This window comes from Nothobranchius furzeri, chromosome 16 (assembly GCF_043380555.1).
Source record: "Nothobranchius furzeri strain GRZ-AD chromosome 16, NfurGRZ-RIMD1, whole genome shotgun sequence".
NCBI lineage: Eukaryota > Metazoa > Chordata > Actinopteri > Cyprinodontiformes > Nothobranchiidae > Nothobranchius > Nothobranchius furzeri.
The window spans coordinates 32,503,018-32,523,451 of NC_091756.1; the positions used below are offsets into that span (position 1 = coordinate 32,503,018).

The following is a 20,434-nucleotide window of genomic DNA, read 5'->3' on the forward strand; positions in this document are numbered from 1 at the left end:
CGTCGTCGCCTCCCCTGACGTCGCCGCCTCTCCTGACGACGTCGCCTCTCCTGACGACGGCTCGTCTGACGACGTCGCCTCTCCTGATGTCGGCTCGTCTGACGACGTCGTCTCTGGTCTGATGTCTCTTCTGTCTCTAGTTCCAGTGGTGATTCTGAAGGTCGCACCGGTCGAGCCTGTGTCCCCAGCCCAGCCTGCAGGGCGCCTCTACTGCAGGCGCCGCCCTCCAAGGGACTGTCGTCACCTCCTCATCTGCCCCAGGCGCAGGCCTCCAAGGGTCCATCCTCGTCTCCTCATCTGCCCCAGGCGCCGACCCCCAAGGGTCCATCCTCGTCTCCTCATCTGCCCCAGGCGCCGACCCCCAAGGGTCCATCCTCGTCTCCTCATCTGCCCCAGGCGCCAGCTTCCCAGGGCCCGTTGCCTCCTCATCTGCCGCAGGGGCAGGCCTCCTCACTCTGCTGATCCCTGTCGCCTCTCCTGTGGTCCCTCGGTTCCTCTGGGCCCTCCCTCCGGGTCCCCCTCCTCCCGCCCTGCTCCTGGTTCCTGTGGGCGTCTGGGATCCGCCCTTTGGGGGGGGGGGGGGTACTGTCATGGTCTGCGTCAGCCCCCTTCCTTTATGTTCCTCCTGGTGTCCTCCAGCCCTCTCTAGATTCCCTCTTGTGTCCCTTTGTTCCCCCAGCTCCCCTTGTGCTCTCTTAGCACCCTCATGTGTCCTTGTCTGCATCCCTGTTATATGTCTTATGTTGTAGCCCTTTGGCGCCCTCTTGTGTCCTTTTTCTGTGTCAGTTTCTGTGTGTCAGTTTGTGTGTCAGTCTAGTGTCTGATGTTATCTTTTACTGTTTCCTCCCAGGTCAGCTCCAGCCTCGTTGTCCCCAGCTCAGTGTGTGTGTATGTACCATGTCCTCCTCCAGCTAGTTTGTGTTAGTCCTTCCCTCTGTCTTTAGGAAATTGTTGTTTAGTTTTGTGTTAAGGTATTTGCCATCCTCTGTTTCTGTTTTCCCCATTGAGTTGATTAGTGTCACCTGCCTTCCCTCCAGCAGCTCACCCCACACACCTGCTTCCTGTTTCCCTGATTGCTCCTCCCAGTGTATTTAAGCCCTGTCTGTCTCTGTGTTCTTGTCGGTCCATTGTTGTTCTTGTCAGCCTCGTCTCGTTCCTGTTCCTAGCTTCTAGTGATTCCAGTGGTTTCCAGTGTTTCTAGTTCTCTGAAGTTTTTGATTACTCAGTTTAGATTTTTTGGATTTTTTTGGTTTGGGCTCCCTGCTTCTTGGACTACTCCTAATAAAGGATTTTATTTTCATCATCCACCTCCTGCCTCGTTCATCTGGTTTTCTGCATTTTTGGGTCCTAAAACATCCTACCACATCAAATCCTGACATTCACTTTTTGAGCCTGATGAATCTTGGAGTTGTCATCTTGTTTATTTGACCCGTTTAGCTAATTTAACTAGATTATGGCACAATATTCACTAAGATGAAAAGTTTTGAAGGAAGTCCTTTTGCTTAGGTATATCCTCTCACTTAGACTACACCAATGCACTTTTGATTGGCACACCTGTCTCGGCTTTAAACAGGCTGCAGGTTCTTCAGAATGCTGCTGCCAGATTCCTGACAAGCCCTAACTAACTGTCATTGTAACAGTATTATGGATGGATGGATGGATAAACGGACAGATGGACAGGCAAGCAGGTGGATGGATGAATGGATAGTTGGACGGACAGACGGAATGACGGGCGGGTGGATGGAAAATGGATGAATGGACGAATGGATGGATGGACGAATAGATGGATGCTTGGACAGGTGGGTGGGTGGATGGATTTATTGATGGATGGTTAGATGGTTGGTTGGACGGACAGACAGCTGGGCAGGTAGATGGATGATGAATGGATGGATGGTTGGTTTGGCGGGTGGATGGATAGATGGAGACACAGACAGATAGACAGATGATTTGGTGGGTGGGTAGATGGATAGATGGATGGATGGTTGGTTGGATGGATGGACGGACATACAGCTGGGCAGGTAGATGGATGGATGGATGGTTGGTTGGGCAGGTGTGGGTGGATGGATGGATACATGGATAGATGGAGAGACAGATGAACAGATGATTGGGTGGATGGATGGATAAATTGATGGTTGGATTAACGGATGGATGGACGCATGGACAGATGAGCTGGTAGATGAATGATGGATGGAAGAACAGATAAATTGATGGATGAACGGATGGAAGGGCAGATGGACGGATGCTAGCATTGGCTCTGACAGTAAAGTCTCGTGTTTCTTGCTCTGAACCAAGATGGAGGAGGATTAACTTTTCCAATGTGGCTAAAAATAGAAATGAAGTGAATTTTTCCCACATATATTTAGTCCTGTGTGACCCTGTTCATCACCAGGAGTGAAATGAGGAAGAGTGAAACACATTTTCCTGATTTCCCCTTCTAATTCTTTGAAGCAAAGATAAAGTTTTAAAGAAGTGATTAAAAGAAGTTTCTAGCAGGCTGGAGAGGTTTCTTTGCATCTGCCATAAACACACACATGCCTCTGTTGCCACAGTAATCTCAATTAATCAGCAGGGTTGGTGACAGGATGTGACTGGGTGTGTGTTGTTTGCATTAAAACGGCTGAGATGAGCAGAGGAAAGAAAAGCTTTTAGGAAGTGAGCAGGAGGCCTGCTGAGAGAGCCATCCACTGCTGTCAGAGATAATGCACGATGAAAAAAGGTGCTCTTTAAAACCAGCAGCTCGGAGGATGTTTCATTTGATTCGATGTGCCAATCTCAGGACGCTTAAATTTATAACCAAAGAGGAAATGGGTTGACGGCTCACTCCTGACAGAACATCAAACAAAGACGGCAAAGCTGCTCATTAATTGTATTTATCACCAGAAATACAGAAGCACAGACCGTCTCATTGTTTAACTGTTGTCTATGAAACAATGAATTCTTCAGTTTGAACACATCATTAATGCGAACCCAACTCCCTGAACTCAATTTGTAAATGACGTGTAGTTTTGGCCTACAAGGTCTTTTTTCTGAATTGTAACAAAGGAACGACACCTCTAAACAATAACAACAGTTAATTACTGAGCTCACGCTGACAAGCTTAGAGAAAAATTACTTTCATCTGAGCAAAGCTTTGTTTTTAATTAAAAAAAGAAAACAAAAGGGTCAAGAAAATGTGAACAAACCTCTTAAGAAAATAAAATTACTTACTTTTATATCCAAATTATTATTTTTGTGAAGTTTTAAGTAGCTGTAAAGGACTTTTTGAATGTAGATAAATAATTATGCCAAATCTTGGAGTTGTAGGTTTGATCTGGGCTCCTGGCAGAGATTGCTGCTGTTGCGTCCTTGGGCAAGGCACTTAACCTGCCTTGCCTGCTGGTGGTGGTTTGTAAGAACAGGAGACTCTGGGGTGATCTATGGCAAACCGTTTTAATATCTAATCAACAATTTGAACTCTCTGGGTGTTTCTCAATGTCAAGGCGCCTTGCTTACGAGGACACTGTCCTTCCTTGATCAAAGAAAAAAGTTTAATGGAACAGACTTGCATCATGTCACGTGCCTTGGGAGATAACGTTATATTTTATATACATAAGTCTCAATATAAATAATATAATGAGCCTTTCATTTTTTAAATTGTGTGTAAATTGGTTAAATTAAATATGTAAGCGAGTTTCTACCCGCTAGCCACCGAAGCTGCAACTACTAAGCAACTAACCAACCATAGATAACATTTCAGATATCAATCCAATAGCTACAATTAGTTGACTTACATTCAAACTTGAAATTTTCCCCAGAAGTAGCTGCAGGCTTCAGATCCGCCATCCTTTTGAAAATACAGCGGTGTATTCTGGGAAATTTTTGACCAAGGCTAGGCTACAAGGCACCTCCTGTGGATCCTTGCTCAGCTAGCTAAACGGCTAACAAACGGAGAACAGACACCTCGGTAGAACATGGACATTGGAACACGTCTTGGTGGTTCCAGATGATGTATCTCCTAGGCAACAGGAGCAGGGCCAATACATCAAGGCAAGGTTCCTTGGCATTGAGAAACACTTAGTGTATTTCCTTTTTTTTTTTACATGTTGTGGCAGAGTGGGTTGCTCCACCTGCTGCCACTTCCCTTAATTAGGGGTCAGCCAATCAGGGCCCTAGTGGCCTTCTTTACAGTTTTTCTCAATTGTTTACTCACATTTTCTGAAAGCATGCCTCATATTCTCAGAACTCTACTCACAAATCCAAAGAAACACACACAATGGGAAACCCCCCTCAATTAACCTGCAAAATGAAACTTCACTTTCAAAACAATTTTATTTCTCCTCACATTTTTTTTCCATGCTTTAAGTTTACCTCTATACTACTTTGTCTAGTTCTGTACACTGATGCTGTCATTAACTTTGATTAAAACCACCTTGTTTCGGACATCTACAGCCTCTTATGCACACAACAAATCTGTAGCAACCAATCACAGCTGGTCATGTCTTTTTATCTCAAAATCTAACAGTCCACAACAGGACCTCTTCTTCATCGTGCCTCAGTTTATTTGATTGGCAGTTCCAGCCACGAGAATACAACATTCTTGTTTTACACATCTAATTATCTTTTCCATGTTTTTTTTTATTTTACAAATGTATTTCTAAGCCATAACACAACCTTATGACACATTTACTACATAAACAGTGAAATAATGTTATCTGAGTCTGTATTAAAGAACCTTTCTCGGTGGATTCTGACCATGATGCAGCTTTTCCTGCTTCATTGTGTTAATATGTTTCAGATCTTATGAAGCCAGAAAAAGCACGTGCTGTTTGTTTTCAGCACCATTTTATGGATGAAACAACCTATCACACTTTTATGTCTGTTCTGGATTCCTTAGATACAACAAAAGTTTCTGATGATCCGCTTCATGCTTGTTTTAAGCTGCAGCCCAGTTTAAATTTTAATTGTCCTTAAAGTAGTTTAGCCAGTTCGACTGCACTCACTGAGCCTTGGCTCGGCGAGTGCACATCAGAGTAGACGGAGCGATGCGGGAGGGCAGCTCTGAAGTTAAAAGCATGTTAGACTGCAAACGTTTACATCCTTCCTTGTTGGAAAACCTCTCGGACAGATGGTGAGTTTTAGCCGACCGTCGGGAGAATGTTAAGCAGCATGGAACAGCAAAGGGGTGAGCACGCACACACACACACACACACACACACACACACACACACACACACACACACGCACGCACGCACGTACGCACGCACGCACGCACGCACGCACGCACGCACGCACACACACACACACACACACACACACTCGTCAATCAGGAGTTAAGATTGCCTACAGCAGCAAGCAAAATGCACCATAATCTTCCCCTTTGGTCCTCAGAAAAAGCCCTCTACTGTGCCTCAACAGGTTTGGCTGTTTTGGAGAGACACATGATGAAGGTAATCAGACATATTGTCTGCTCTGAGACCTTCTGTCCTGTTCATTTTTATTCCCTTCTCTGTTGTGATAATAACCCAGAGAGCACTGCTGTTGCTGCTGCCGACAGCACAGGGCCAGAACTTTCATCATAATTACAGCACAGCCTATTATCCTGATAGCATCAATGTGAGCTTTATCGACATTTGTCCTTTAATGGCTGCTTCTCCTGGTCCAGTCAGAAATAATCCTGAGTTTTATTATGTAATCACCGAGCAGGGAAGATCACAATTAAAGATCACAACAAATCAGCTTGTTGAATAACCATTTGATTTATCATAACTGCGTATTCTTGAACTCATTTCTTTTCTCCACACGACCGACAGGAAGCATGCCAAAGCTACTGGGTCACATTAGCATTTTCTTCATAAAATCTTCCTTATCTCCTTACTCTGCATGCAGGAAGGCTTTAATCCCAGCTCCTCGTCGTCGTCTTCCTCCGCTTATCTGGGTTCGGGTCGCGGGGGCAGCATCCCAACTAGGGAACTCCAGACCGTCCTCTCCCCGGCCACCTCCACCAGCTCCTCCTGCAGGACTGCAAGGCGTTCCCAGACCAGATTGGAGAAGTAACCTCTCCAATGTGTCCTGGGTCGACCCGGGGGCCTCCTGCCAGCAGGACATGCCCGAAACACCTCCCCAGGGAGGCGTCCAGGAGGCATCCTGACCAGATGCCCTAACCACTTCAACTGACTCATTTCGATTCGGAAGAGCAGCGGTTCTACTCCGAGTCCCTCCTGAATGTCCGAGCTCCTCACCCTATCTCTAAGGCTGAGCCCGGCCACCCTACGGAGGAAACTCATTTCGGCCACTTGTATCCGCGATCTCGTTCTTTCGGTCATTACCCAAAGCTCATGACCATAGGTGAGGATTGGGACGTAGATCGACCGGTAAATTGAGAGCCTGGCTTTCTGGCTCAGCTCCCTCTTCCCCACGACAGATCGGCTCAGCGTCCGCATCACTGCAGACGCCGAACCAATCCGCCTGTCGATCTCCCGATCCCTCCTACCCTCACTCGTGAACAAGACCCCGAGATACTTAAACTCCTCCACTTGAGGTAGGACCTCTCCCCCGACCCGGAGGTGGCAAGCCACCCTTTTCCGGTCGAGAACCATGGTCTCAGATTTGGAGGTGCTGATCCTCATCCCAGCCGCTTCACATTCGGCCGCGAACCTACCCAGCAAGAGCTGAAGGTCAGAGCTGGATGAAGCTAGGAGGACCACATCATCCGCAAAAAGCAGAGACGAGATTCTCCTGCCACCAAACTCGACACACTCCACACCACGGCTGCGTCTAGAAATTCTGTCCATAAAAGTGATGAACAGAACCGGTGACAAAGGGCAGCCCTGGCGGAGTCCAACCCTCACTGGGAACAGGTCCGACTTACTACCGGCTATGCGGACCAAACTCACGCTCCTCTGGTAAAGGGACTGAATGGCCCTTAACAGAAAGCCACCCACCCCATACTCCTGGAGCGTCCCCCACAGGGTGCCCCTGGGGACACGGTCATAAGCCTTCTCCAAATCCACAAAACACATGTGGATTGGTTGGGCAAACTCCCATGCCCCCTCCATCACCCTTGCAAGGGTATAGAGCTGGTCCACAGTTCCACGGCCAGGACGAAAACCACATTGCTCCTCCTCTATCTGAGATTCAACTATCGATCGGACCCTCCTCTCCAGTACCTTGGAGTAGACCTTTCCAGGGAGGCTGAGGAGTGTGATCCCCCTATAGTTGGAACACACCCTCAGGTCACCCTTCTTAAAGATGGGGACCACCACCCCGGTCTGCCACTCCCTAGGAACTGCCCCCGATGACCACGCAATGTTGTAGAGACGTGTCAACCATGACAGCCCTACAACATCCATAGCCTTGAGATACCCAGGACGAACCTCATCCGCCCCCGGGGCTCCGCCGCTGTGTAGTTGTTTGACTACCTCAGCAACTTCTGCCCCCGAGATCGGACAGTCCATCCCCAGGCCTCCCAGCTCTGGTTCCTCCTCGGAATGCGCATTGGTAGGATTGAGGAGCTCCTCAAAGTATTCCTCCCACCGTCCGACTATAGCCTCAGTCGACGTCAGCAGCTCCCCATCCCCACTGTAAACAGTGTGGGCGAGTTGCTGCCTTCCTCTCCTGAGGCGAAGGACAGTTTGCCAGAACCTCTTTGGAGCCGATCGATAGTCTTTCTCCATGGCCTCACCAAACTCCTCCCACGCCCGAGATTTTGCCTCGGCAACTGCCACTGCTGCACCCCGCTTGGCTATCCGGTACCTGTCTGCTGCCTCCGGAGACCCACAGACCAGCCACGCCCTGTAGGCCTCCTTCTTCAGCCTGACGGCTCCCCGAACCTCTGGTGTCCACCAGCGGGTACGGGGGTTGCCACCACGACTGGCACCGGCCACCTTACGACCACAGCTAGCAACAGCCGCCTCGACAATCGCAGAGTGGAACAAGGCCCACTCGGACTCAATGTCCCCCACTGCTCTCGGGACATGGTCAAAGCTCTGCCGGAGGTGGGAGTTGAAGACCGTCTTGACAGGTTCTTCTGCCAGGCGTTCCCAGCAGACCCTCACTATGCGTTTGGGTCTGCCAGGTCTACGCGGCATGTTCCCTTGCCATCTGATCCAACTCACCACCAGGTGGTGATCAGTTGACAGCTCCGCCCCTCTCTTCACTCGGGTGTCCAAAACATACGGCCGCAGGTCAGATGATACGACTACAAAATCTATCATCGACCTGTGACCTAGGCTGCCCTGGTACCAAGTGTACCGGTGGGCATCCTTATGTTCGAACATGGTGTTCGTTATGGCCAAACTGCGGCTTGCACAGAAGTCCAATAACAAAACACCGCTCGAGTTCAGATTAGGTGGGCCGTTCCTCCCAATCACACCCCTCCAGGTCAAGCTGTCATTGCCCACGTGAGCATTGAAGTCCCCCAGCAGGACAATGGAGTCCCCTGATGGAGCACTATCTAGCACTCGTCCCAGGGACTCCAAAAAGGGTGGGTACTCTGAACTGATATTTGGCCCATAAGCACAAACAACAGTCAGGACCCGTTCCCCGACCCGAAGGCGCAAGGAAGCTACCCTCTTGTCCCCCGGGGTAAACCCCAACACACAGGCAGAGAGTCTCGGGGCTAACAAAAAGCCAACCCCAGCCCTCCGCCTCTCACCCGGAGCAACTCCAGCAAAGTAGAGTGTCCAACCCCTCTCCAGGTCTCGGGTTCCAGAGCCAATGCAATGTGTCGAGGTGAGTCCGACTATATCTAGCCGGTACCGCTCAACCTCTGCCACAAGCTCCGGCTCCTTCCCCGCCAGCGAGGTGACGTTCCATGTCCCAAAAACTAGTTTTCTTGTCCGGGGATTGGACCGCCAAGGCTCCCGCCTTGGTCTGCCACCCGATTCACATTGCACCGGGCCCTTCATGTTCCTCCTGCGGGTGGTGGGTCCACAGTTGGACGAGCCCATGTATCCGGTTCGGGCTGGGCCCGGCCGGGCCCCATGGGCGAAAGCCCGGCCACCAGGCGCTCGCTCACGGGCCCCAACCCCAGGCCTGGCTCCAGGGTGGGACCCCGGTAACCCTCCGGGCCGGGTACTCCGACTCTTCGTTTTAACCGCCATGAAAGATCCTTCGAACCGTTCTTTGTCTCACCCTTCACCTAAGACCAGTTTGTCATGGGAGGCCCTACCAGGGGCACTAAGTGCCCCAGACAACATAGCTCCTAGGATCATTAGGGCACTCAAACTCTTCCACCACGATAAGGTGACGTTTTTTTTTACTGCCAAAGCTAATCTATGTTGTTTTATGATATTTATCCTGACTAGTCAGGGCTAAGCCTTTAGGATGATAATTATTTTGTTTTTAATTAGAAAACAGTCATGCTGGCTGTTTTGCATGATAATAGGACTGAACACAAATATAAACAAAATAATTTACAATTGTTGACAATTAAAAATCTGATTTTAGAAGAGTTATAGTAAAGAAATCTGTCAGAGGTAAACTTATAATGAACACATAAAACCATTAAAGTATCATTACTGAATGTGTGAAAAGTGCAAACATGAACGTGTTTTCAGAATAACATTTGAAACATTTCAACAATATTTTAATATATAAGGCATCAAAACAAAACCTTGAAAAAATCTCTGATATTTGGGGAAGAGTCAAAAATACATAAAAGTTAGTTAATGAACTGTCGCTTTGTTTTAGTGTGAAAAATAAAGTTTAAACTATTAGAAAACATGTAAAAAATGTCTAACAAAACAAAAACATCAGTTTAAGAAAAAGCTTAATTCTTAGTTCAGTTAACGAAACAGTGAATGGTCGAGAGTGGATCAGCTTTGTTTTGTGCATTTCAACCAGAAAAGACAAGGAAATTTGTCAGTTTGAACCACAAACCTGCAACTTTGCTCCTTTTGAATGAATTTTCTTACGTTTTGTGCAGGTACAAGTTGACCTGCCTCTGACATATTCTGGGATGGAAAAGGAAGAAAGCACAGCCTCTGAGAAGCCAGGTGAGTCTCACCTGTTGCTTTACATGGTTCTCTCTCTCTTTCTCCCTCTCTCTCTCTCAAAGTCTGAACAATGGGCTCAGTAAGAAACAAGGAAATGCTTAAAATGTTCAATTAAGTGTTCTTTTTTATGTCATTGTAAAGGTTCTTCAGCTGATAATAACAATATGGAGTCAGAGGCAGAACCAATGATATCATCTGGACAACAGGAAGTACCCACGGAGCAAGAGGAATCCAATGGGGATGATCAGAATTCACAGACCAGAGTTTAATTAGGAAGATCAGGACTTTTCACAACGAGAAAAAAAATCTCTCTAGTTTGGTGTTTTGCCTTTTTCGTGGAGCTGCTGTAGGAACGGATGGGCGGGACTTCAGAAAGCTGGAGTCTCACCAAAGCTGCACAGAAACTCGCCTCAAAATATTACAGAAGACACAAAGACATCAAATGAACTCCTGGATGAAGTTAAGACAATTCAAATATTTGTTTTAATAAAACATGTTTGTGCACATACAGAATGATTCATACCTGTGCTTGTGCATTTCTCATGCAGCCAGGCAAGTTTCAAAATAAAAGCGTTACTTTTTATCAGAACGGGAAAAAGAAGAGATTTTATAGTCAGAGCGAGCGGTTCTCCACTTGAGGAAGGCAGGCGTGACAATTACAGAATTATGTTTCACATAGTTCTCTCTCTCTCTCTCTCACACACACACACACACACACACACACACACACACACACACACACACACACACGTTCTACAGCACTCATGTGCAACTCTGGAACATCAGTAAAACAGTTTTAAAATAACAAATCTAAAAATTATTCATCCTAAAGCTCTCATTTCCAATTCACTTGGGAACGTGTTAATTAAACAGTTAGCAGGTAAAATCCTGAACACACCATCTACATATCTGATGGTTCTATCGGACTGGTGTCCTTTGCTAAAGTGCACTGCAGACATGATGCCAACTAAAAGAGCTTCAAACAGCTACCATCTTGGATCAAAACACAGATAAACATCATCAACTCTCGCATGCATGTTGAACTTGCACACATTTCTCCACCCCAACAGATTGCACATTAATCAGAATCTGGATGAGACAAAAATAACATAAACAGAGTTAAATAAAATAAACCGACGAGGATAGGGAATGAGTTTGACCTTTTCTATGTCTCAAATTCCTCCAGGCCCAGCAGCACAATTTTGGCGGTGTTCTGGAAGAGCGCCGCGCGGTTCTGCTGCTCCCCTTTCTTCACCCAGTGGCCATAGATGCGGAAAGCGCAGCCATCGATGAGCTTGCGGATGCCACGGAGTGAGTAGGGATCCCTGGCCAGCACCTCTCGGGTGAGTGGCCGAACCTTGCGGAAGCGGCTGTAAATCCTGATACAGGCTAGCACACTTACGATCAAAACCTGGAGGAAATGAGGCATAAAAGGAGCCGTTACATGCATGCTCATGTGCAGGTTAAACAAAATTAAATAAATATGAAGCTGCTAATCACCCTAAATGTCTTCCTGGGACTGAAGAGGTGCACGTCCTCCCTCTGGTACTTTCTGAAAAAGGAATGAGCTAAGGCTTGCTCTGCAGTGAGCCGAGCAGCTGGGTCGACCACCAGCAACCTGAAAATCTGAGCATCAACAACAAAAACTCATGAAAACACGATTATTCCCGAATACAGGTGTCAGACTTTACCAAAACCTCCAGTTTACCAGCTAAAATCTCAGCCTACCAGGTCCTTTACTGTGTCAGATCGGTCGTCCCACTCCGGCGAGCTGAACTGGTAGCGGCCCTCCATGATCATCCTCAGCATTAGCATCTGTTTGCGGTGCCAGAATGGCGGTGAGCCGGCCAGCAGCGTAAAGAGGATGACTCCACACGCCCATCTTGTAAAATAAAACATGAAGAAATGAGAATGATACTCAGGAAAGCGATTTGGAGTTCTTGAACGTAAACGAGGAAAAGAAATGGAACAAAGACGTACAGATCAACCTCTTTGCCATAGCCTGGATGCATTTCATCCATGGAGCATTTCAGGATCTCAGGGGCCAAATAACCAGGTGTTCCACAGAGCTCTGATCATTACCAAAGAGAAGATGCGCCGTTTTAAACTTGTCCATAAAAAATACAACTATTCACATCACTGTTGGCAGGATCTACACATCTACACACCTCTGAGCTTCTCTCCAGGCTGTAGCTGCACAGAGAAGCCAAAGTCAGACAGTTTGATGTGACCTTGATCATCCAAGAGAATGTTCTCAGGTTTCAGGTCCCGGTGCACAATGTCCAGAGCGTGCAGGTACTGCACAGCCTCCAGCAGCGCTTGCATTATACACCTGCAAAGGAACAAGAAGACATCAGCACAGCGACAAGCAAACATCACAATGTGGATCGTAACGTAATCGTAAAAGATGCATTTGATTTCACTTGTGTGTGTTTTAAGCTGCCAGTGCAGATCTGCTTAGAGATAATCTACAAAAACGACTCTGCATGCAGGATTGGGCTGCAGCTTAAAGACACAAGCACATTTATTTGGGTAAATAAATGCATATTGCAGAATTTTTCCATTATAGCTTAAAATGCATGCATTTTCCCTATCTCCTGCATTAGCTTTTGATTTGAAAACAGTGAAACTCTAGGATTTGAAAAGCCTGACAGATCACACTGTCACTTAACATGCATGGACTTACCCATGTTGACTTGCGTTAGAGAGGGCTGTATTCAGTTTAGCATCCATTAAACAACAGGAAACATATCGGCTAGCAAAATTTAACCGTTAGCAGTAGCAAACTGAACTTCTCCAGCCTTGTATTATTTGTGGAGATAAAACATCCACGTTGCAGAGCAAGCAGAGTAAGTAGAAGAGTCACATTGCTGTTATCCAATCCGACGCAAGATGTCTAAAATATTAGCAATAAGACTTCAAATCATGCCGTGTAATTCCACTCTCTGCTGCAGCAGACTTGTCCATCTGATCCAGGTGCTTCTGGGCTTTTTTTTTTTTACCCCGAGTACTGCTTGCAAGGCATTCATTCCTGCCAGACACCACTGTACTGATTAATTGAACGTTCTACACCTTTGAATTGCATTTTACATTGATAGTTCCTTTATCCAATATTGAACTGCTCATTTTTTCTGATGTTCTGCTCTTTTTTCTGTTTTCTATGTGAAGAACCTCCTAGATTATTCAGGGATTTCTCAGAATAAGAAGTTACACATTCAGCCTTGAAACATTTAAGATCTCGTGGAAGATTCTTGAGATGCTGTGGTTAAGGTTACCTGGGTGACTTTATCCTCCCTGTTACCACAACAACCCCCATATCAGATCAGCAGTGGAGAAAAATACAGTATGGGCATGAAAAGTGTAGCAGTATTAAATAATCATACCTGAAGGAAGTTTAAGAGAGGAATAAAACAGAAAAAAAACAGCCAATCATTGTGGACTGTAATCAAAAGCATCAGGAAGTGTTAAAAGTGTCCATATCATTGTTGTTTGGACATTTTAAACTTTGTAACTGTCAAACAAAACAATGTGTTCTTTACTTTCTATTTAAGCACTTCCAAAAACAGGCCGCTCCTCTCAGACTGTGCTCAGCTGGGAACTGTGCCTTTTTAGCCAACCTTTTAATAAATAATCAGCACCATCATGCAGCGAGATGTGTGAAAAGGTTTGGAGAGGATTTTAATGAAACATGAACAGCATAAAAATACAAGACAGCTTTTGTTGTAGGAGGTGAAACAAACACACAGCCCTGTATTTCTGCAGATGAACAGCTGCATTAACTGTCTGAACAGGACGGACACGGTGGATTAAACAATAAATATAGCAGTCGCTCAGAAGTGTTTGGGAAGCATCTGCACATATTTTTTGGAGCTTGGAGTTTCGTGTTTTTCGGCGTGCTCTAATGAGGAACTGGTGGCGCGCCAAGCAGCCTTCAACATGATTAAACTTGTACAACTCATTAGGCGGCAGTGATTGAATATGCAGACATGCAAACAGTAAGATTTATGAGCCTGTGACCTTGCAGGCAGGCAGCACATCAGAGCGCCCTGCACGGAAAAAGCATCGTCCAGTAGTTTTGAATCCCGCTGTGATAATTTTCAGAAACAGCCGGCGGCCAATCCCGGCTGCAGCTGGGAACGATTTCCCAGAGTGGTGACCAATCAGGACTCCTGTCATCAGAGCGGCAGAGCTGGACTTAACAGTTGATCTCTGCTGACAGCTCAACGCCCGAGGCAAGTTCCTGCAGAAAGGAACACCAGCGTAACATTCAGGTTTCCTTGCTGGAAAAACGTATCTTTGGTGGTTGGGAGTGATGAATGCTGGATGATCCCACCACCTGCTGAGTGGATTGAAGTGTGCTTCTGTGGGAAAGTTATGAACAATCGATGTCTTCACTTTTACAACATCAGTTTGGCAAAACAGAGCCAAAGACAACAGCTAATTTGAGTGATGGCTGTTGCGAAGGGGATTCCTACTTTCTCACAACAGCTTCAGTAAAAAAATTGTTTGTTTATATGAGCCTTAAAACAGCCATACGCTTCACATTGCTGCTTTGTTTACATAGAATAGGGCTTGTGATCATGACGTCATCACCGATGCAGCCGCCCCGTTGGAGGCGCGTGAGTTTTTACTTGTTGCTTGTCATTACTGTAAACATCACGCTTAGTCTCATTCTTGCGGCTTAAATTAATCTGTTATTCATCTGGTCGGGGCGAATGACATCCCCGCGCACATTACATAGCTTACGGAAGCAGGAAACATGGTGTAGAAGCGGCACATGCACTCTAGTTTGGTTATATTTTACAAAAATGAATTACAACAGGATAACTTGCAATAATTACAAAGTAGATCAAGAGAGGAAGCATTCCGAATATACAAAAGCCTTTATGCACAAAATACACTAAAACTTAGAGTTATTGATGTGTTTTGATCCATTCCACATTAGTGAATATCGATGCAGCAGCGGTGACGCTCGCACATCCTCTCCTGTAACACTGCAGGTAACTAATCAGCTAACGCTGTTTATCATGTTAGCGTCATTTACCTTATATTTACACCTCAACACTAGCAGACTCCAGAGTCAAAGGTCTGACCTGTGGTGAGATTTTTCCCACTCTACAAAAGCTACAGCAACACTGCACCGAACAAGATGATTCTGCTTTCACAGGGAGCATAAAGGAGAACACTTGGAAAAATAATTCCAAACATTGCAGGTTCAATTGATTATTTATCATAAAGAAACTGGCAGTTACAGCGCAAGAGCCGTGTGCAGTTAGTTTTATGCCACCTGTTTAACTACTCTGGAATTAATAAGGGAATTGATAAGGAATTGGATCACAGACACAATCGATTGATCCATTGATATTGATAAAAAACATATCAATTCCCACCCCTACTGTGGAGGTCATTGGAGTCCATTGAAGTCCTCGTGGTCATGTTCTGGAAACCAGTTAGAGATGATATGAGCTTTGTGACATGGTGCAATGTCCTCCTGGAAGCAGTCATCAAAAGATGGGTCTTTGTGGTCATAAAGGAATGGACATGGTAGCGGTAAGCTAGTTTTTTTAGATTTAAGTTTAAACTAACATCTAACCTTTTTATCTTCACCATCTTTAAAAATCTTTTACTAGAGCGGGTTGATTACTGTTTTTTCACGACCATAGGGCACACCGGGTTATAGGGCGCGGGCACGGTAAAACGTACCGGTAAAACATCTGTGCGGGCTCGGGACTCGGAACATATCAGTGCAAACCAGACATTGTGAAAATTATAAACAGCCAAAAGCATGATTCACTTTACTGGTCAAGTCCTGGTTCTGACCTGGTTTAGAGCGCACGTGCACTTCCTTATTGCGTGCGCTGACGGCTCGTGCTCTTCTTATGCGCTGATGCGCTATGTTGAAGTTCAGAATGTGTTTACCGGTAGTTGGTGGATTTAACCACATAAACTTTCCACATGAACAAAATCATATGTATGTTATGAATAGGCCTAAGAAAATAGTACGTTTTCCAACTTCCTCCACTTGCGAACCATGGACTCATTAATGCTGAATTCTCTCGCTGCTGCTCTATTCCCGTGTTTCTCCACGTAGCTGATCGCTTGCAGTTTAAACTGTGCTTCATAGGCGTGTCTCTTAGCAGGTGCCATTCTCAGGGTTGTCAGAACAACGTTCAGCATACCGCGCATACCTGCCCTTTTGAACTATTCGGGGTCTGTCTTCGCTCACGTCCACACGTTCACGCCATGCCCCTTGCCGTTCTCGCCACACCCCTAGTCTTCTACTACGCGTCTCACAACAACACAATAGGCGCACCACAACATAGGGCGCGGCGTACATTTTGGAGAAAATTTAAGACTTTTAGGTGTGCCTTATGGTCGTGAAAATACGGTATTTGTGTGGAGGGAAGTAATGTTCTCATTGCATGGTTGTATTTATCTAATAAATCAATTACACTAATAATGCTTTTTGTTACTGGCCCAGCTGTGACTAGTCGTTAGCTTGTCAATCCAGCCACAATTTCATCTCAAAGAGATATCTGCAGCAGATAAAATATTAATTGTCTCCTTAAATGATCTAAACCATCGCTCTGTCTGAGGCAAACATTAAGAGTCATCTAAATATTCACCTCAGTTATTTTCCTCTTGGATTTTATTTGCTCAACCATCCCTCCTCACCACCACCACACCCCAAAATAAAAAAGAAAGAAAGAGAAGCGAGTACCAAAAATCTTAGGTTGTTGACGATTTGAATAAGCAGTGAAACAAGCACTTCACATTCATGCTCAAAGCCTGATTAGAGTTGGAGAAGCAAGTGGTCCAGATGGAGTTTTCCATTGCAAGTGGAGATTTAGCATGCAGAGGTTATATTCTGGTCAGGATTACACTTGTAGCCACATTTCTCTGTTTGGGCAAGCATAACGGCCCTCCAAACCAGAGGTATCTATTGATCACATTGTGCTCCTGTGCAACGCCGGCTGTCAAGATCTCTGTGAATAAAAACAATAACAGCTGTGGAGAGGGACAATGAGACAGAGCATGGAGGAGATGCTGCTAAATGGAAGGAGACATTCTACAGTGAAGAATCGGAGTGTCCACACAACCGGCTTCAGAGTAAAAGCACACACAAAAGACTTCTGACAAAGATGGTTGTCCTAGTTTGTTTTTCCTGATGTAGTCATCATTAGTGAGGCAGTGAAAAACAGCTCACTCACCTTGGAAATGGCAAGAAGAAACAATGAGGGGGAAATGAAAAAGAACTCTTCAGGGAGAACGAAAGGTTTCGGCGGCTAATTGTGGTAGTTTTTCTGCATAGTGGATCAGCACACGCGCTGTAGTCTTTGTGCTGCAGCAAAAACAGTCTCAGAGGACAGCAGAGGGGGAACGAAGTGTAATGAATGAAAACACAGTAGAATATGTTCACATCATCGCTTTCAGAGGTGGCAAAAAACCCCTGAAATGTCTGAAGTGTGCTGTGAAATGGTTTGGTTGAATCCAGAAGGGAAATTGGTGCAACATCACTAGTGTCACGTGACATCTGTAGCATGATGTCTTATTTCACGCAATTTCCCCACCGTTCCAACTGCTGAAACCATTAAAACGTAATGAACCCTCAGAAAGGGCTGCATTCCAGACTAAAAATTGCATCCATAATTATGATGACATGTTCAAGCGGAAAGATTCCTGCAGCTGCTCACAGCCGAGATGTGAATCCAGTTCCTGGAAGAGATGACAGAGATGGCGAGGAAGGATAAACATGACCCAAAGCCACAACAACGCAGACTGAGAATCACTCATCTGGAAGAAAAATAAAAGTGAACTTTTGTATTTTTTTATGTTCCCTTTCACAACATCTTAGCTTTTACATTTTGCTCTGCTGTCAGATACAAGTTCTCCAGGAGTTCTCTATGCTCATGTTTTATTCCTGTTTATCCAAGAAAATAAATAATATCAATGAAAATGTGTTGGAAAACGTAATTTCTGACATTTCTGGCATACACTTTAATTTCTTGTTTAAATCATTTCTTATTTTGAATATTTATTCTAGAATAAAATGACACATATTTGATATTAGCTTAAATCTGATTTTTGGGAGTTGTAAATGTTAATTGTACAGATTAACAACCATAATCGTTTAGTCTGAAATAAAATGCATTTGTAAAGTATTTCAGAGCTTGCATTGCTGTTTCATCTTTTAAAAGACAAATGAACCAAGAGTGATGCTGAACGCTCCCAATAACAAACCCTTGAAACGTCACGAAATGGCCTGATTTTGAGATCCCACAGGTCAAATTCACAGCCAGGTCAACTTACCCCTGGCTATGACAACCTACAATCCATTCCCCTCACAGGAGTCTGGGAGTCTGCACGTAGTCCTTTAATCAGAGCATTCTTTCTTACATCAGCTGGACTGCAGCTCTGAGAGATAATAAAACATAAACAATAATATGTAAGGTTAAGTTAACGCATGACACATAGTTAACCTTTTGCCCAGATTCAGAGTGTCCAGATCGAAGAGGCTGTGTTCTGAGATGCTTGGTAATATCTTCAAACTTGTCAACCTGTGGTTGGCTAGTCCATTATAACATCAATCCATTAAAACTAGCCAGCTCTGGTTTTTCCCTCAGTTCAAACAGTTCAACAGTTTGAGGGTTCTAGAGAAAAGCTTCAGACCGGCCATCTGAGTGAAAGCCTCTTTAACCAGAAGGATTTTGACACGTTGTCAAAACCTTAAACCTTTTTCGCACCTGAGAAGCTGAAACAACAAGATAGTTTCCTGCAGAACAAAGCTGACTCAAAACTCCTTCAGAGTTATTTTTAAGACGCTCGGTGTCATCTATCGTTGTGACCCGGAGACATCTGAGGACTGATTTGGTCGCATCGAGGTTCCTCTATGAACCAGGTGCAGTGGGGTAGTCGGCTCCTGGACGTCTCGGATCCAAACAGGGTCTCCAAACGGGTGAGGTAGAGCGCAGCGAGATAGCGTCTGCATGTGGTTTTGATAATAACAACTTTCTAGCTTATTTTCAAACCAAATTCTTTCCATCCAGAACTCCGATTTCTGAGATACGGAGACTCTGAATACATCATATTCACACATAAGTTCCAGACACCATCCTTAGTTCCATCCACTCACAGTATAATAGTTTAACCAATTTGTCAAGTCTTAATTGTTTGTAAAATAAAGTCTTTAATTTTATAAACCTGACTGTTTCTTGAATACAACGTAGTGTGTACGATCCCTTAATGAATAAAAGAATCCTAGAATCTTCTGACTAAAACAATAAGACCAAGCAGGTGATATTCTATTTAAATAGAGTATCACCACTTATTGGTCACAAGTAGTGTTACAGTTTTTCTCAATTGTTTACACACATTTTCTGAAAGCATGCCCCATATTTTCAGAACTCTACACACAAATCCAGAAAATACACACACAATGGGCAAAACCCCTCACTTAACCTGCAAAATTAAACTTCACATTCAAAACAATGTACTTTCACCTCAAAATGTGATTTTGTTGTCAAATGACACACACAAACCATCATATGAATAGACATTTATAAGAACCAGCAGAACACTCGTGCTCAATGTTAAACACTATGATGAACGGAAAACACGTCTTCTCCATTCATCATAATGACTAAAGCCCTTTTGGTTCAGTGTTACACCTGCTACAGACAGTATATACATGCATGTGTTGTTATTTCAGAATATTGTTTTTACACTCTGAACACACAAATACATGGTAGAAATGATTTTATTTTTCCCACAAAACATTGTAACAATGTTTATCCCATTCCCAACCAACACAAAGTTGCACACATAAACTACATACAACAGAAATTTACTGTATACAGTTACAGTAAAACAATAAAACTATGCTGCATCCTCTCTTCTGTTGCGGTCTGGCCACAGCGCCTCATCCACATCACAAGCAGTGTTGTCCCTGGCCAAGCAGCGGGGGAAATATCTCCTAGCATGGCGATTCCAGCCAAGAAAAGAATCAGCTGCTATATCTCCACATGCGTCCTCCATAGCTTGGAGAAGAGGTATACGGGTTTGTGGCTGTCGGTCACACACCTTCCATCTCCATGCAGAAAACAATTCCTCAATGGGATTGAGGAATGGAGAATATGGAGGGAGATAAACAACTAAAAAGCATGGGTGGCCAGTGAACCAGTTACAAACCACAGCAGCCCGGTGGAAACTTACGTTGTCCCAAATGGCAAAGTACCTGGGCTGTTCTGGACCATCTACCTGATCTGGTGGAATGAGTGTGTTATGTAGGGTGTCCAGGAATGTGATCAGATGGGCGGAGTTGTAGGGGCCAATGGTGATGGATGATGCCATGGTAGCCAAGCGCTGCACACATTGTGATGTTCCCTCCGCGCTGGCCAGGGACTTCAACAATGGCACGCTGGCCAATGATATTCCTTCCCCTCTTTCGTCTTTTTGTGAGA

General features: G+C 45.1%; 1 protein-coding gene and 1 long non-coding RNA gene across 2 annotated transcripts; one reads left to right on the forward strand and one right to left on the reverse strand.

Moving 5' to 3' along the window:
• The first annotated feature begins 9,503 nt into the window (after window positions 1–9,503).
• Window positions 9,504–10,487, forward strand: LOC139063488 (uncharacterized). The gene is made up of 2 exons (XR_011516845.1): window positions 9,504–9,974; window positions 10,116–10,487. It is a non-coding gene; the product is annotated as an uncharacterized lncRNA (long non-coding RNA).
• LOC107388054 (phosphorylase b kinase gamma catalytic chain, skeletal muscle/heart isoform) lies at window positions 10,430–17,567 on the reverse strand. The gene is made up of 6 exons (XM_015963404.3): window positions 17,186–17,567; window positions 12,143–12,306; window positions 11,955–12,045; window positions 11,703–11,856; window positions 11,475–11,600; window positions 10,430–11,385 (listed from the first exon to the last, which is right to left on the reverse strand). The coding sequence occupies exons 1-6, from the start codon at window positions 17,515–17,517 to the stop codon at window positions 11,140–11,142; spliced, it is 1,113 nt and encodes a 370-aa protein (XP_015818890.2). The 5' UTR covers window positions 17,518–17,567; the 3' UTR covers window positions 10,430–11,139.
• Window positions 17,568–20,434: the final 2,867 nt, after the last annotated feature.

Excerpts from the sequence above, each read along its gene's own strand:
- LOC107388054 (XM_015963404.3), bottom strand. The coding sequence starts at position 17,517 with ATGCTACAGATGTCACGTGACACTAGTGATGTTGCACCAATTTCCCTT. Across the intron at positions 12,046-12,142 it reads GCCTGGAGAGAAGCTCAGAG|AGCTCTGTGGAACACCTGGT; the intron begins GTGTGTAGATGT and ends GGTAATGATCAG. Across the intron at positions 11,386-11,474 it reads GTCCCAGGAAGACATTTAGG|GTTTTGATCGTAAGTGTGCT; the intron begins GTGATTAGCAGC and ends CATTTCCTCCAG.